The sequence below is a fragment of the Rutilus rutilus genome (genome assembly GCF_951802725.1).
Source record: "Rutilus rutilus genome assembly, chromosome: 11".
Classification (NCBI taxonomy): Eukaryota; Metazoa; Chordata; class Actinopteri; order Cypriniformes; family Leuciscidae; genus Rutilus; species Rutilus rutilus.
In genome coordinates, this window is record NC_140216.1 from 34,163,349 (window position 1) to 34,177,760 (window position 14,412).

Genomic DNA, 14,412 nt, shown 5'->3' on the forward strand with positions numbered 1-14,412 from the left:
ATGTCGGTCAGTGATGAGCGTATGTATAGTGAACGTAAAGTCTACTCAGTGATTTTCTTGTCTGGTACACTAATGATATAATTAATTCATGGGCACATAAGGCAGTTAATTAAATAATAATAATTTTTTGACATCCCTAATTAATGTTAATGATGAATAATTGTAGAACTTTTTATCATTAAGATGCTAATGCTAAATAATTCTAGAAGCGTAAACATACAGAACAGCTGTTCTTGAACTGTGTTCACGGCTCCAGGATTTCCCTAAACATTCCTTAGTAATCTCTACAGTTGAGTTCATTTATCATGTAGAGTACACTACTGTACCAACCCATTAAGTGGTTAGTATAAAAGGGCAGCCTGACCCCACTTAATGACATCCCAGTGGTCCGCACGAGCTGGGAATTTTAATGTGGTTGCACAGCACGCTGAAGGATTCTTATGAAAATTAGACTTTCCTGAAGAACTTTCACTAAGCAGAGTTATTGTAGTTTCTTTCAATGCCTTTAACAAGAGTGAGATGATCTACTGTACTGTATATCAACTAAATAGCTTCTGATGATAGCTTGGGGATCAAGTTTGTCTGTTTAATACAGAGATGATGGGAACACAAATGCATGCTATCACATGGATCTGTTGTATGTTTATTAGAGGTGTAATGGCACAGACGTCACGGTTCGGTGCATACAGTCAGACGACGAATACAGTCAGTCACAGGCGATCCACAAGCTTGGTAGTAGCCTATACGCTGAGTTTCGATTCATTTTTGTGACATGCTCCAAAAACTTCACGGAAAGGAAACCGGGACGGCAGAAAGCGGCACCCTGTGTGTTTTCTTTATTTTAAAAAAGCACAATGATTTTTTTTTATTGTAAGTTTACACAAATAAAAATAGACACTTTACAGTTTCGAATGATATCTTACTCTTATTTGTAAGACCATAAATGACGAACAAAGTTGTTTCTGCAGTTATAATGAGACAAAATCATTTGGCATTGTGCCGATTTGTGTCGTGGAAGTCTCTCTACGATCCTGTGATGAAATGTGCGTGTCCTGGAAATGGGAAGCCTCAGGTGCCGCTTCACCCTCTGTGAAGGTGAAGTAGGCTCTTTTTCTCCTTCTCGCTCATCTTTCCGGGATTTCTTGAAAAAAGCGTAATATTGAAACTTTGTAAACGTAAATGTACCAAACTCGTATCGAACCTTGACCCCAAAACCAGTTTCTTTAGTTTCTTTGGAGCATATTAAAACATTTTGGATTTGGATTTCTGACCGATCATGTGACACTGAAGACTGAAAATGCAATGATCAGCTTTGCATCACAGGAATAAATTACATTTTTAAATATATTTGAAATAAAAACAGTTATTTTAAATTATAATAATATTCCCCAACAGTGCTGTTTTTATTGCATTTTTTTTTATCAAATAAATCGAGCACTGGTGAGCATAAGAGACTTCTTTTAAAAACATGAACAACATTTTTCTCAAGTTGTGTAATTGCTAATAATCATTTGGGTTTTGTTTGTGTAAAATGATAGTAAGTACATCTCATTTACCATCATTTTTAGTTCATTGTTACCCCCAAAAAAGATGCATTAGCACATTTCTTGGATTGAATTCCCAGCAAAAATAACCACGTTGTTATATGTACATTTAGTGCAGTATTGCTGTTATAAATGGATCTGGTTGTGCCATCCATCCATTGTCTTATTATTTAGGATGGATTGTTTTTGTGCAAAATGATTCATGATTTATTAGAAAGCAGCTGCAGAAATATCAAAATTCATGGAAAGTAGATCAGCGTACGCGCTGGTGAGTGAGACCTCCCGCCGCGCCGCCGTCACCTTCTCCCTGTGACTTATCTGCTTTTCATTACAGCTTTGCCTGTAGACAGAATTGTTTCATAATGAAGAAATATATTTTCCCTCTGCCTCATGTTCATTAGCTTTACAATCCGAGCGCGTTGTGGGAATGCGGTGCGGTGTGAGAGAGACACCAGAGATTATGACACAAAAAAAAACGCCCTGAAGATTGCTCCGAGTTAGTTAAAAATGCAGACAGATAGATATTCATGTTCGTCAGGCCCCGCTGAAATAGTGGCACAGGAATACCACACTGAGAAAGCGTGTGTGTGCGCCTTGGAGGGCACACTCTCTGTCACTCCAGTCTGCAGCTTTAACACATCACATCTCAACATGCTTTTCCCGTGGGGGAAAAAAAGAAATGTGTTGGTTGTCATGGAAATCTATTGCCATTTTTCTTTCTCTCTCAGCATTGAGCGGGTCTGAGTCCAGAGGGAGGGTTGCAGGAATGAGATGTGGGCAGGGTGACACGGGGCGATGACAGCGGGCAGCCGCTGGTATTGATCTGTGATCTGTCATGGCAGCCCACTCTTGAAAAAGCGCACTAAAGTGTTTCACAACATGTATCTTATTTTTCATTTTCAGCTACTATTCTGTTACGCAGGCGATCCATGGGCCCGACTGAGAATTTGACTGCATGCAACCGTAAAAACAGAGGAACTGGAGACTTCAGAAATATATGGAAATCAATAACCACACCAAAAATGCTTCTTTCAGCCGATAAATATCAACATGGAAGCTTTATCTCTTTGATTTAGAGGTACATCAAGGTACTTCCCTTCCATTGATGGAAATTTACGGCTTTCCGTGTTTTCACTGTTATACGGTGGGGTGGGTGGGTGGGCATCTACTGAATCTTCTGATCAAAAGACATGTGAAGAAGAAGCAGAAACAAATGATAGCATATGTAGGCATATGCATATGTAAAATAACTCAAACATCAACATTTAACAGCATATAAATTGAAACTGCTTAATGTTACTGAATGAAATGTCGACCCAGGATGAAGTATAGGACTGTGCAAGCTTTTGCGGTGTTGATGGACTCGATCTACTCCATCTATGTTTTGATCATCGTTCTGAATGCGATCTGGATGTAGTCTTTGACAAAAATGCGATTTACTCAACTTGTTGCTCAGAAACTTACCCACATTCAAGTGCTGATAAAAAAAGAATGCATAAAGCTGTTCTTTATTTTGATATATTGCATGTTACTCATAACAAAATAATCTGGGGGCAATTATTATAATTTTTTTTTTTTAATTATCAAAAATGCTGGTGGTGGCTGGCAACTTAAAAAAAAAAAAGCTGGCGAGGAAAGAGTTAATAATTGCAACATAATACATGGCTACATGGCAATAAATGTTAATTTGTATTCTACCAATTTTCGCCTTAGGGAAAATGTACCGTTTATCTTGGATGCCTATAGTTTTTTGTTTTTCTTTTCGAGAACTCCATGTGGTGGCACCATGTGCAATATTCTTGCCACCAAAATGAAAATATAAGCAACTTTATGACTTTTTTTTGTAACAAGCCAAGCTCTTTAACCTCCACTCTGTGTCAATTGTTAGAAATGGGATTTGAGCCCACATCTCTATTTAGAAACCAGAATAGTCCTCACCTGAGTAGGTTGAAGCACCTTATGGCTTATAACTCTTAAAGAAACAGCCTTTTTTGTTCCGCCTGGTTAAATTCGAAAGCACTCTGTGGTTGGTGTCTATTTCAAAAAGCACAAGACATTGTTTGTGAGCTTTAATGCAACACGAGCTGAATTCAGCAGCTGAATGCCACACTTTGACACCAAATTCAATGCACTTTGACATTGTTTGCCATCACAAAGGTTCACATTTGGTTGTGATCGTGCTCTGTTTGGTTTTCTAGAGGGCAAGACTATAAAAACCATAAATGAATGGAAAAGAAAACACAGAGAAAAGAGAAGGGTGGAGAAATGTTTGTACTTGAGCATGTAATGTTCAACATTTGTCAGCTGTTCTGTCAAGTATGACAAGTATTAGTTTGGATGTTTGACACATCTTTCATCATGAGAAGTATAGCTTTGTATTCCAAACCTCTGAAAATGCTTTTGTTGTTTTTTCTTAAACGCATATGTTGTTGTTTTTTTTGTTATTGTTTGTTCAAGCTTTTCTTTGTCAGTAACAGTGAGGTTGTTTTTGGACCTGTGCACAGACCTTTTTTTTTTAAAAGCAGCGTTAGTTTCAATAAGCGATAGGACAGCAAATTAATTTCCACATGCAATTACAATTACTTTTTCAATTACATTTTTGTAATTTACATGTAACACATGCTACCTTTAGAAGAGTATAATCATTTATTGTCTTTATTATATTAATATGAAAAATCAATTCTTAATTTATCTTGCTTAGAATCATGGATTCCTGAGCATTTTCAAATCTCCAAGAGCTTCTCTTTGAGATGTTTTGCCAATCTCCTCTTTCTGCCTCTTTTTGTTAGCAGGAAGTGTAATTTAAGGAGTTAATGGAGCGTTTTGTGGCTCTACTCTGTTGGAGTCTTAAGAGGGAGTCCGCCATAATCCCACAAAACATACCATCTTATGAATTTTAAATTGAAATGCCCAAATGTCTTTTCTTTGTACTATTCATTTTGCCCCACCTGAGCTCTGATACTACAGTATGATACTGTCCTACATGCATTTCAAATGACTGGAAGCTTTGGACGGAAATTAGATTATCCTGACATGCAAAAGACAAAAGGTGAGAGCCCATCTTCTCAAAACAATAAACAGCTGCGCCACTTCATAACTTCGTATTTCAGCGCAAACCCCAGAATCTTATTCACCAACCACCCGCAATCTAGTTTAAACAGGTGCAAAATGCACTAAACTTTTTTATTTATATATATATGTATGAGTTCAAAAATTTTCCAATATACTAAAGTGCATGTTATGGTCTAATAACATGGGATCATAGACCATAACATGTCTATGGAACAATAGCATGGGATCATAGACCATAACATGTCTATGGAACAATAGCATGGGATCATAGACCATAACATGCACTTTAGTATATTGGAAAAGAGCTTAGATTTGTTGGTAGCTCACAATCTTCTGAATGGAGATGATTCTGCTGTAAAGGCTGCTGGTTATTTAAGGAGGGAAATTTATATTTTTCAAGTATTCTCTCGGGTGTGTTTTGTGCCCCTCGACTACAGGAATAATGACATGAAACAATGAGATGAACCACAGCTCACTGAATCCTCTGTCTCGGTGGACCTGGGAAGCCGAGTGAAGAAGGCAACATTTGTTCTTTTACCAGCTCTGGGCGTAGCTATACATATAAACTAATTTTTGATGTTTTATGAAAAAGTATGAAGCACAGATCCAGATGAGACATGACAACATACTCTAACTAGGCAACGTCAGATTTCCAGCATCAAGTTGTTGTTCTGTCCTAACTTAAAGAGAAAATGTTCAAATTTAACAGCTAACTGTTAGCTTTGCAGTTGTTTGATTGACATCAAAGTCTCCTAGAAACCAAATTGTAAAGGATAATGCTATGCAATGCTAGCATGAATATTTACTGATTAATATTTATGAAAGTTTACTCATAAATATGAAAAGAGTAATCTTGAAAAGATATAGATTAATATCATCCATGCATATTTAAAGAAATACATTAAAACAAAATGGTTCATGGGCATATTGGGTGATCTTATTAAGTCTGATCTGATTTAAGTCATGTCATTTAAATTTTAAGTAATTGTAATGTCATGACTTGCTAAAGTATATTATCGCTGTAAAGTTTAGTTTGTAATAATGGCCACATATGGGCCTCAGATTCATGGTCTAAAATGAATAGTTGGCGGCTTTATTTTTGATGACTCTCCGTAGCAGTTTGAATAGAAATTCTAGAAATGGTAGATTAGTCGAGGGATTGGAGGATGTCTTAATTTTGCATAAACTATCCACACCAAAGCACAAATAATGGAAAAGAGTTGTTGAATATTAAAGCGCAATAACCGTCACAAGATGACAGATTGTAGAAAAGAACATTAAAAGTGCTTTTCATAATTTAAATGGTTTTAAAGTGCTCTAAACATCATTAAGAGTTAATGGTTGGGTTTACTGGATAAGTTTAGGAAGTTAGGAACCGTAACTGGAACTGATTTTGACTCAATTCAGTGAGTCATTGTGACATAATAGACTCCTTATGTTGTTACTTGGTGTGCCTTTTTTATTGTATACCCTTTTATCTAAACCAAAAAATGATTCAGGTAGGGTTAGGAATAGTCAAATCTAGCCTAAACCATAAAATACTCACCCGGTAACATGGCGCCCAACGTGTGGCACCATGTTACTTGGTGTGTCTGCTGTGAGACTTGACTTAAAACTACTATACAAACTAAGGGCCAGATTTACTAACAGCTTGCGCCAGTGCAAACCCTCTTTTGGTGTTAAAAAAATAATAATAATGTCAGGATTTACTAAAATTAGCGCTGAAATGGTGTGGACAGATTTTTCAAGCTGACCTTATTGCATATGCATTTATGCTAAATTTATGGGAGGGGAGTATTTAAATGATTCATGCAAAGTGATTTACTATGGTTTGTGCTAGGCAATTTACTGGTATCATTTACCACCCAAAAAAGCATGTTAAACCAGACGCTAATTTGCGTTGCTCTTGGTAGATTGCGTTGGTCATTATGGAAATGATCCGGTTGCGTCTGTGTTCGTTTATTTGTGTGTCGTCAGTAGATCACGTGCAGAACTTTCCACTCCCATCCAAGTTTTTTGGAATTGCGCTCGCACGCTAATTTGCCCTATTTAGTAAATATGGCCTAAGCCTCAAAAAAGAACAACCACAAGTCTTCTACATCATGCCTACGGGTATTACTTTTTGGTTTAGACTACATTTTCTTTAAATCAATAGTTTTGAAATTCTCCACTGTTTAATTTGATTTTGTAATTCACAATGCTTCGTGGTTCTTTCCCTTATTCTTAAATTAAGTACACAGTCTTGTACCTTTTTGTACAGTTTTCAAATACTTTTTTGCTTCAAATCAAAGTTTGTAACATAACAATTCACCGGTTGGTTTGGTTCATGGCTTATAAATCTTAAATGAAGACTTTGCCTATGGGGAAAATGAAAAAAATGATACAGTGGATGGGCACTGTTGCATTCTTTTGATGACTTATCTCATTATTAATTAGTAATTGTTACAGAAACGTATTAATATTCACAAGCATATCTTTTGATATAGAAAAACTGGTATATTACAATGGGATGAGAATTAAGTTGTATTGTGCCAACTTGAGAGGACCTTCTTGAGGTTTGCTTGAATATTTTTTCACAGCCCTTTACTTTTTTGATAAATATTGTGAACACACAATTCTATCTGAAATCAATATGTTCTGTATCAATCCATAAATCAGGTCAGCCGTAGAGTGTTTTCACTTAGACATTAAAACCGTACTGTCAAATTCAATGAGAAATCATGGTAAAAAATAGGATGAGCAAAATTGTTTGTTTGCACAAGATAAATCTTGCCGTTGATTGAGCAATTTAATTTGCTGTTTAATTTGCATTCTACTGTCCAGATCATGTGAACTTTAATTTAAAGTTTGATGTTTTATGTTTGATGGACGTTTTGACTTTCCTATCTGCTTGTCATTGTCTAACAACATTTTCCATATTGTTTTTTGCTAAGTACCTCAATGAACCAACTCTGTCTCAATGCAACGTATTATGAGAACCCACAGTGATACAACGACCCACACATACAATAACTCATTAATGTGACTAATATCTCAGCACCCCACTGTGTCCCACAACAACAAAGACTTCTGTGCGTCCTCAAAGAGCTAATTTACACACTTTAATGTCTAATCAGACGTCACTTGCCACAGAGACAGAAATATCCTCCAATCACAGAGAAACGTCTATCAGATATGATTATAAGCACATCCAATCGAATTACAGCATGGCCAATGGAAGCTATTTCACAGTCCACTGATCAGTCAAAATACGCTTGGTACAAATGACATCGGGCAAATGGCAGGACTGTTTTCTGGGCTTATCTGAACCTGAGATTCCCTCTGATAAATATTCATTTTACCTAGATAACGATTTGACTAACTCTCCCTGTCTTTCTCTCTCAACAGAAATTGAAAAGATTCAGAAAGATGAAGACAAAGAGGATGAGAAGTTCATTGATGTGGTCATCAACAAGAACATGAAGCTGGGACAGAAGATTTTGATCCCTGTAAAACAGTTTCCCAAAGTGAGTATGTTACGAACTCTTATGATCTAAGGTCAGAAGAGGTAACATTGAGGTCATGATCAAATTTGGTGTGACTGCGGTGGCAAGAGACAACACGTAACGAAGTAATGCGAAAGAAAGATGATTTATTATACATAAGTGAAATAATTATACAAAAAGATGGATAATAGTAATAATACTAATATAAGTGAATATAAGCAAGGAAAAATAAGCAAAATATTTACAGATCAAAAAGATATCAGATAAATAAATAACCCAAGAGAAAAAGGGGACGCAATTAGTGAAGCCAAAGAAATGAAAAGAACAAAACAAAACTCATTCTAACTTGTAATTAAACCTCTAACTCTAAGTCAAACGCCCTAACTTAATTACTCTAACTAACAAATACAAAACATACAGAGGGTGGCATTCACTTTCTTACCTGGGGTATCTATACATCGAGTTACCTAGGTGTTTTTTATGTAAGACACGTTACATTTAATCTGTCCACTTTACTCTTTGTCGAACAACGCCATCAAAAGGCAGAGAGAAAACGTAAAGGGAGGAGTATCAAAACAATATTCAAAACGAGATGGCAACTAAAAGCAACAGGGTTAGGACGGTTACAGGAAAAAAAGTGAGCGTACAAAGCAACAACAAAGCAGAGCGGCAGGAAAACAAGTTGCTTCCTCGCGTTCTTTTAACTTCTGGCGGGAAACTTGATTGGCTGCGGGGGAGGTGATGTCACGCCTTTGATAGAAACTGACAGCTCTCCAAGCCAACAGCAGACCAGAGGTGGAGTGAGTCTAAGAAAATGTCAGAGAGAGAGAGAGAGAGAGCCACGCACAACCACAGGGACGTAACACTCCTACCCTTAAGAACAAACCTGTTTGTGAAAAAAAAAATTAAAAATAAAGTCAGCCAAAACATTATCAACACGCTTTTTGTGTTTGATCTCCAAATTGTAGGTTTGGAGTGCTAGAGCCCAGCGCATCAAACGCTGATTTTGGCTATACATTGGAGATAAAAACACAAGAGGGTTATGGTCTGTAAACAAAAAGTTTTTTTTTTATTGTGTCGTATAATATAAGAGTTTACACTCAACTGGTCACTTACACTAAAGTTAAAAAGTTTGTGGTTGGTAAGATTTTTGAAAGAAGTCTCTTCTGCTCACCAAGGCTGCATTTATGTGATAAAAAATACCGTAAAAACAGTAATATTGTGGAAAAAGTATTACAATTTCAAATAACTGGATGTAATGTAAATATATTTTAAAATGTAATTTATTCCTGTGACGCAAAGCTGAATTTTCAGCATCATTACTCCAGTCTTCAGTGTCACATGATCCTTCAGAAATCATTCTAATATGCTGATTTGCTGCTCAAGAAATATTTCTGATTATTATCAATGTTGAAAACAGTTGTGCTGCTTAATATTTATGTAATACATTATTTTTGTGTGAATAGAAATAGGGAAATAGATTGTTTTTGTATTTTTTTAATGAATAGAAAGTTCAACAGAACAACATTTATTTGAGATAGAAATCTTTTGAAACATTATAAATGTCTTTACTGTCCCTTTTGATAAATTAAATGTGTCCGTGCTGAAGCACCAGAAACTGATTCAGAAGAAGTAGAGGAAGAGTGAAGTATACAGGGTTATCGACAAGTCGTTGAATCAGAATTATGCCTATGCAATATTATAGGCAATATGTATATTATAGCTATTATGTAACTATCTAATATTATATGTACTCAAAACGTTAACATTGTCGCTTCATTTACACATAGCACCAATGTGGAAGTTTTCTGGCAAAATTCCAGTCCGTAACCCAATGAATATCTGTAGCTGATTTGTTGTTCAATTTGACAACAGGTCCTGTGCTCACTTGACTGTTAAATATTGCTGAATTTCGCACTTGATATTTTTGCTGTGCTGGCTAAATTATTGATTTATCATAATATTTTATAAATATCCATTGATGATTTTCTAAAAATCTAAATGATTTTATATATTTGCACAGTGCAAGCTCCATCTCTTTGTCTATTGATGGTTCTGCAAGATAAGTTGAAGAATTTTGGAGTCATTTTGGCTCATGTTTAATGTTCGAACCCTACGTACAGTGTTGTTAAGACGTCCTTCTTTCATCTCAGAAATATTGCACATTGATGTCCAGTTTTGTCCGTTACTACCATTGAAAGATTAATTAAAGGATTAGTTCACCCCAAAATGAAAATTTCCTAATAATTTACTCACCCCAATGCCAGCCAAGATATCCATGTCTTTCTTTCCTCAGTGGGAGAGAAATTATGTTTTTTGAGGAAAACATTTCTGGATTTTTTTTCTAACAATGGACTTCATTGGTTCCCATCGTTTTTAAGTCCAAATCAATGCAGTTTCAAAAGTCTTTGAAGTGTTTAAACGGGCTGTACGCGATCACAGCTGAAGAAGAGGTTCAAAATGTTTTAATAATTTATAGACTTTTTACCTTCAATAGTTCGGATTGAGCTGATCAACAAACGGACAGGTAACTAGCCGGCAATACTATTTGAACTACTATTCATATTCATCAGAATGTTATTCATATACTATTCATATTCATATTCACTGAATACTATTAATATATATATATATAATAGCAAACAATACTATTTGAACTATCCTCCTACGTGCGGTCGCATTGTAAACAGTGGGGCGGTACTTCTGCCGGCGCCGGCGTGACCTTTCAACGTGATGACGTAGTTCCCTGTCCGTTTGTTGATTTAAAATTAATGGTAACCAATGAAGTCCATTGTTAGAAGAAAAATCCAGAAATGTTTTCCTCAAAAAACATAATTTCTCTCCCACTGAGAAAAGAAAGACATGGATATCTTGGATGGCATTGGGGTGAGTAAATTATTAGGAAATTTTCATTTTGGGGTGAACTAATCCTTTAACTTCGGTTGTTGACTTTTGTAATGTGCTACTAGTCAGCAACTCTCAATAAATTACAGTATATGCAAAACTCGGCAGCTTGTTTCCTAACTGGGGCTAAGGTAGGCACATAACTGGCTCCTGGTCAGGTACTGAGTTGATTTTTAAAATCCTCATGTTAACCTATGAAGTACTGCACGATTTAGCTCCACAGTATTTAGCGGACCTTTTAATTCCTTAAATGCCCAGGCGTAATAGTCTCTTGGCTGTGCCTAAACACGACTTCGCTCTGTGGATGACAGGGCTTTTGCATTTCATAGCCCAAAATTGTGGAATTCTCTTCCAGCTGACATTAGGGAAGCCAAATCCCAGGGTATTTTTAAATCCCATCTTAAAACTTTTTATTTCAGGATGGCTTTTAATTGACTTTGGTGATTTTGGTATTATGGATGCTTTCTTTTATTTATAGTTATTGTTGATGTTTTTCTGTACTTTGTAAAGGCACTTTATAAAATAATGTTATTACTATATGCAGTGTTATGTGTAGAATAAGTAGATGTTGCATTTAAATTCAGTGGCAGAAATTCCTGAAGTTCGGGATACGTTTTTCGCAGCTGATAACCTTTCATTTGTTTAACATGTTATCTATCACACGGCATGGCAACACTTCACTAGATATACAGACCACAGTCATTTCAAAGAATAAAAAGCACTTGTTAATATGAACATGAGTTTGATAATGAAGCATGCATGGGGCGATTCCAGCAAATGGTCCTAATTTCTATGTTGTTGCTGTTGAGTGTTGAAATTAGATTTTTTTCCTCCTTCGCAGACATAGAGGTGAGCTTGACCTTGATGGCTGACTATCACATTATCACACTACTCAGCGTGTGTGTGTTCATGTGATGTGTGCATATATTCCCGCTGTATTCCCAAAAGACTCGCACACAAGGACCAATCTTTTCTGTACGTCATTTAGTATGTGCTTTCGTAGTTCTCCAAACATAATTTAATGGGCTTCTTTGTTTGCCTGATTTTTAATTCACACCGTTCCATCTTGAAAGGGTGAAAAGGTGACACACAGAAGGAGAATAGAGAGAACTAGAGAAATTGAAGCAGCAGGTGTAGATGTCTGACTGTCTCTTTTAGGGCAGGGTTTTAGACAGATGATAATTAGAACAGCGTGTTTATGTGAGTGTTTGAGGAGGCGTTTTGGGGAAGAAAGAGAGGAATAAATGAACAGGACATGTGGAAGGAGAATAGCATGTGCTCACATTTCTCTGATTATCATAAGCCCCTTTCACACAGAGATTCCGGAAAATACACGGATAAAGTGACCCGGGATTTGACCCGGGTTCATTTGATTTTGGTTCATTCACACTGCCAGTGATTTTCCGGAATCAGAGAGCGCGTTCACACACAACCCGTGTATGTCCCGGAAAGACACGTGACATCGATGTGACTTGTAATGTCTCAGCAGCGTCTTCAGTTTGCTTATGAGCTGCGATTTCTCTCTCGAGAAACCACACTTGTGCATTTATTTCTCTGATTCGATCATAAAATTGCGCATTTCGTACCGTTTCACAGCTGGCGAACAATCCCGGCTTCAGCGTCATTACTACGACACGGCATTATTACGGCTTTTGTTCACACAGCGCGCGTTCCGGGACTGAACACGGCAATGTTACTAGGTCCCCAACCCGGCATCGATCCCGGCATTAAACCCTGGTCGTGTTTGCGTTCACACAGAAGGCGTTCCGGCAATTTGCCGGCAATTTCCCGGGTTCAATGCGCTGTGTGAAAGGGGCTATAGTCATCACTTTCCATTCACTTTTATTATTATACTGAGCTAATGATATTTTCTGAATAATCAATATATATATATATATATTAGTTTGGAACAATTCATATTTTTGTATGTTTTTGAAAGAAATCTCTTATGCTCACCAAGGCTTGCATGTATTTGATCAAAAATACAGTAAAAACAATAATATTGTGAAATATTATTACAATTTCAAAGAAATTTTTCTTTGGCCATTCAGAACTTCTGCTAGCCAAAAAAGAAAAGAAAAGAAATAAACCAGATTAACTACGTCACATATACATATATATAGCTATATATAGACACTACCAGTCAAAAGTTTTGGATCGCTAAGAAGGATTATGTGACACTGAAGACTGGCGTAGTGATGCTGAAAATTCAGCTTTGATCACAGAAATAAATGACAGCTTACTAATATATTCGCACAGAAACAGCTGTTTTAGATCGTAATAATATTTCACAATGTTACTGTTTTATTTATTTTTTTTTTTTTATAAAATAAATGCAGCCTTGGTGAGCAAAGACTTCTTCTAAAAACATAAAAAATGTATCGATCCAAAACTTCTGACTAGTAGTATAAATAATTTTGGGGGGGATTTCATACATTAATTTCTATTTCAAACAAAATCCTGTCATCCAGCCATCTCCTCTCGTCCAACTTTATCCTGATATTTTTCAATCTGGTTAGTAATAAGTGAAGCTGGTAATGCTGTTTGTGGAGTTGTTTAATCCTCCTCTGCTGAGATCTAATAGATTGAATGTCTTCTTTTGATCTTAAGCTGATTTAATTTAAGGCTGTGACTAAAAGTCAGTTGTAGTTCTTCTACAAGTTGTAGTGTTTCTCTTTCCTTCAGTGATTCTGCTTGTTAACAGCAGGCGTTCATCACTAATGCTCAGTCATCACTCAATTAATCGAGCTTTCCTGTAGCTCAAACAGTAGAGCGTTGGTGCTTGCAACGCCATGGTCATGGGTATGATTCCCGGGGAAAGCAAGAACTGATAAGAATGTAAATGTGTACCTTGAAATGCAATGTAAGTTGCTTTGGATAAAAACGTCTGATAAATGTAAAATGTAATCACTTAATTATCTCATTAACTTTCAGTGTTATTTTAACACTCTGTAGAGTGGGATCATATGTGCTCTGAACAGTGTTGATTTAACACTGGGGATTTTGCTGTGTGTATATATACATATAAATAAATATATATATATATATATATATATATATATATATATATATATATATATATATATATATATATATATATATTACAATGTAATTTATTCCTGTGATCAAAGCTTTTCAGCATAGTTACTCCAGTCTTCAGTGTCACATGATCCTTCAGCAGTCATTCTAATATGCTGATTTGCTGCTCAAGAAACATTTCTGATTATTATTAATGTTGAAAACAGTTGTGCTACTTAGTATTTTTGTGGAAACCGTAATAATTTTTTTTAACTCCTTTTGATGAATAGAAAGTTCAATTTGTTGAACTTACAGTGATTACAGCATTTACTTGAAATAGAAATCTTTTGTAACATTATAAATGTCTTCTTTACTGTCACTTTTGATCA

At 36.0% G+C, this 14,412-nt stretch overlaps 1 protein-coding gene across 1 annotated transcript in view; it reads left to right on the forward strand.

The window, feature by feature from the left end:
• Positions 1–14,412, forward strand: part of khdrbs3 (KH domain containing, RNA binding, signal transduction associated 3) — a 142,921-nt gene that overhangs the window by 74,225 nt on the left and 54,284 nt on the right. The window contains exon 2 of the mRNA XM_084423515.1: positions 8,004–8,122. Within this exon, the coding sequence (XP_084279641.1) occupies positions 8,004–8,122 (119 nt within the window). The remainder of the gene's footprint in view (positions 1–8,003; positions 8,123–14,412) is intronic.